The 3,863-nt window shown below is 50.2% G+C and overlaps 1 protein-coding gene and 1 pseudogene across 1 annotated transcript; one reads left to right on the top strand and one right to left on the bottom strand.

Annotated features, from left to right (window-relative positions):
- The first annotated feature begins 344 nt into the window (after positions 1 to 344).
- LOC129462850 (diphthamide biosynthesis protein 3-like) lies at positions 345 to 668 on the top strand (annotated as a pseudogene).
- Positions 568 to 2,486, bottom strand: LOC129462844 (transcription factor-like 5 protein). The gene is given in 4 exon segments (XM_055243277.2): positions 568 to 757; positions 759 to 874; positions 1,139 to 2,029; positions 2,031 to 2,486. Coding segments are annotated over 4 exon segments (1,563 nt in total). The 3' UTR covers positions 568 to 657.
- Between the last annotated feature and the right edge of the window lie 1,377 nt (positions 2,487 to 3,863).

A 3,863-nucleotide genomic window follows, 5' to 3' on the forward strand; every position in this document is an offset into this window, starting at 1 on the left:
CAGCCTCCTGAGTAGCTGGGATTACAGGCATGTGCCACCATGCCTGGCTAGTTTTTGTATTTTTAGTAGAGACAGGGTTTCATCATGTTGGCTAGGCTGGTCTCGAACTCCTGACCTCAGGTGATCCACCCACCTCGGCCTCCCAAAGTGCTGGGATTACAGGCATAAGCTATGATACCCAGCTTCTTCCCAAAATTTAAAAGGTTTTAGGATGCAATTTAAGATGACCCCACATTTTGATAATTTCCTATATTCTGACACCTAAAGCCTACATATAAAAAACACTTGCCTATTTGGCAAGATAGAATTCACCTTTTAGGATAATTAAATGAAAGTCAGAGCCTGGGCCAGCTCCGGCGAAGTTAGACCCTCGGAGCTGGTCTCGGACTGCCGGGGCGTCACCCCTTCAGCGACCCCTGCTGACCATGGCAGTATTTCACGACAAGGTGGAAATTGAGGACTTCCAATATGACGAGGACTCGGAGATGTATTCCCTGCCCATGTGGAAATAACTTCTCCATCACCAAGGAAGAGTGGAGAATGGGGAAGGCGTGGCAATGTGTCCTAGCTGCTCTCTCATTATAAAAGTGATTCATGACAAAGATCAGTTTGCATGTGGAGAAACAGTCCCAGTGCCTTCAGCCAACAAGGAATGAGTTAAATGCTGAGGAAGCCTTCGGGAATCTGAATCCTGAACAGCTGGAAATGAGCCCAGATAGATATTTCAAATGCAAAGCTCCTGGCTTCATGGAGACAACCATTTGTGATTTGCCGTTCTGTAGGTGTGTTGTGGATTCTTTCCATCAACTGCTGATTTCATCTTCAGGAAGCAAGTCCATAACATGACGTATCTGGAGTTTGTGCTTAGAACCTTAAATTGGAAGCGTTCTTAATTATCCATCTAAATTTAAAAGAAGATAATTTCAAAAAAAAAAAAAGGAAGGAAGAAAATAATCATCCTCAGACGACATAACCAGGCACTCGCGAGATCTTCTAAACTATTTTCATACAGTGATGAGGCTAGTCCCAGCGTCCGCCTTCACTATGAACAGTTGGGCAGAGGCAGGGTTAAGTTATGGTTCCATCTGGACCTTGCAGGGCCAGCCCACAACCCGTCTCCTGGGAGTTGGGGCAGCTTTTTAAGAGAATCTCCATGTCTTTCCTGGATGTATTTCAGGAATGTTGTGGTCCACTGCAGAGTTGTGGCCTTGTCAGTCTCAGCATTGCAGAACGGCACTAAGAGATTCAACTCATCACAGCAAATGCGGATTCTGTGCCTTCTATCTCTTTCCATTCGGTTATGCCTCTCCCTACGCTGAGACCTTCCTCCCTGGGGCCCACTCTGGGCCTGCTCCCCCACGTTTGCCTGTGAGGACTCCGAGGACTGCCGAGCACCTTGTGTGGCGGTGGCGCCTTTGCCCACATTCTGAATCTCTGCAAGGGCTCTTCGCTCTACATTTGTGCCCAACTGACGCATTCTACTCGGATTCCTCTTCAGTGCTTGTTTGCATAGCACTTCTTCTCCCACTTTAATCCAAACTTGCTCAGGCAAAGCTTTGTTCCTACTACCTAACGTCTGTTTAGTGGATTCAATTTCTGGCTGATAACAGAAAGAAAATGCTCTAGGCAATCCAATATCCTGGTGCTTGGCAGCTTCAAGTATAGAACATGAGTTACTAGAACTCTGCGTCTGTGAAACATTAGAATTTCCACTAGTAGAGCAATCATTTGTAATAAACAGTGGGTATGTAAATTGCAAAGCAGTAGTTGTAGCAGCAGTTTTATTTTTCACTAATGTTGTACATTTGTTTTGTTGCTGATGAAGAGGAACATTCATTAATTCAGATGGATGTCGAATGAGAGCTACCAAATTGTTGAGCGCCACGCCTGGCTCGGGTGGCTGGGTGCCACGCGGCGCAGGCGGTGGCTCAGTGGGGATGCTGTTGAAGCGGTCCTCCAGGCGGACGCGCATGGCTGGCTTGGCCCGGGCCTCGGGCGCGCCCTCGGGTCCAGCGGCGCCGTCCACCCGGGGCCCTCGCTCCGTCTCCGCTCCCAGACGTCTTCTCCACCATGCCCGCCTCATTCAGCAGCATCATGCACAGCTCCTGGAAGTCGATGTGGCTCAGGCAGGGCTCGTCGACCGCCAGCGCGGACGAGCACAGCACGGGGCCCATGGGCGCCGCGCCCCCCAGACCACCCGCCGCGAAGACGTCCGCGCCTGCGCCCGGGTCCGCCGCCGCCAGCAGCGCCGAGTTGAGGCACCTCTCGAGCTCGCCGTCAGCCGCCGTCTCCATTTGCGAGTAGAGGATGTGCTGCAGCTGCGTGTACTCCACCTCCATCATCTCCACCAGGCTCAGGTCGGTGGTTGTGAAGCTCAGCCCCGGCTCGCCCAGCGCCGCGTCCCCGCCACCCGTGCCCTCAACGCCCGCCTCACCGCCTGCCGCGCCTGCCTCTGGCAGCAGCTCCCGCGGTCCGGGGCCCGACATGGCGGTGTGGCGTGGCCCAATGGCGGCGAGGGCGACGCGGGCGGTGAGGGCAACGCGGGCGGCGAGGGGGGCGGGAGGTGGGAGGCGACCCCTGGCCCCAGCACTACTCTGTCCAGTCCTTTTTAAGTTAGTGGGTGAGCTTGGTGAGGTGTGTTTTTAAAAGACCATTAGTCCATTCTACCTTTCCTGAAGATTGAGGATGGTAAGGGATATAAATGTTTCACTGAATATCAAAAGCCTGAGAAACTGCTTGGGTGATTTGACTAATAAAAGCCAGTCTCTTATTGGCCTGTATAGAGGTGGGAAGGCCAAACTGAGGAATTATGTGTGACAGAAGGGAAGAAATGACCGCAGTGGCCTTCTCAGACCCTGTGGGAAAGTTCTCTACCCAGCTAGTGAAAGTGTCTATACAGACGAAGAGGTATTTTAGTTTCCTGACTCGGGGCATGTGAATAAAATCAATTTGCCAGTCCTGGGCAAGGGCAAATCCCTGAGCTTGATGTGCAGGAAATGGAGGGGGCCAGAACAATCCCAGAGGGATAGTAGAATAGCAGATGGAACACTGAGAAGTGATTTCCTTGAGGATAGATCTCCATGATAGAAAGGAAGTGAGAGGTTCTAAGAGATGGGCTAGCGGCTTGTAACCTACATGGAAGAGGTTATGAAATGATGGCAGAATAGAATGGGCCTGTGAGGCTGGAAGGAGATATTTTCCTTGGTCCAAGAACCATTTGCCTTGTGTGGGAAGAGATTGATAGGCAGAAGTTTCATTGGGGAGTAGGTGGGAGTGGCCAGATGAGAAGAAGAATAACTGCCATCAGGGATAGAAGTTGGAACACTAGCTGCTTTTTTAGCTACCTTATCAGAATAAGCATTGTCCTGAGCAATGGGATCTGATGCCTTTTGATGGCCCTTGCAGTGAATGACTCCAGCTTCCTTTGGAATTAAAGCAGTCTTGAGTTTTTATTAAAGAGACATTAATGATGGAGGACCCCTGCATAGTGAGGAAATTTCTTTCTGCCCATATAACAGCATGGTGGTGCAGGATATGGAAGGCATATTTAGAGTCAATATAAATATTGACATGTAGTACTTTTGCAACAGTGAGGGCTCGAGTTAAGGCAATGAGTTTGACTTGTTGAGAGGTAGTGGAGGGGGCAGAGCGGTAGCCTCAATGATAGGTGTGGAAGATACTATAGAATAGCCTGCCTTTGCTGGTGAGTGGCGATTAGACCTGGTGGAACTGCCATCAATAAACCAAATGTTTTCAGGGTGAGGAACAGGAAAGAAAGAAATATGGGGAAATGGGGTGAATGTCAGGTGGATCAGAGAGATACAGTCATGGGGGTCAGGTGTGGTATCAGGAATAATGTGGGA

The sequence above is a fragment of the Symphalangus syndactylus genome, chromosome 2 (genome assembly GCF_028878055.3).
Source record: "Symphalangus syndactylus isolate Jambi chromosome 2, NHGRI_mSymSyn1-v2.1_pri, whole genome shotgun sequence".
Classification (NCBI taxonomy): Eukaryota; Metazoa; Chordata; class Mammalia; order Primates; family Hylobatidae; genus Symphalangus; species Symphalangus syndactylus.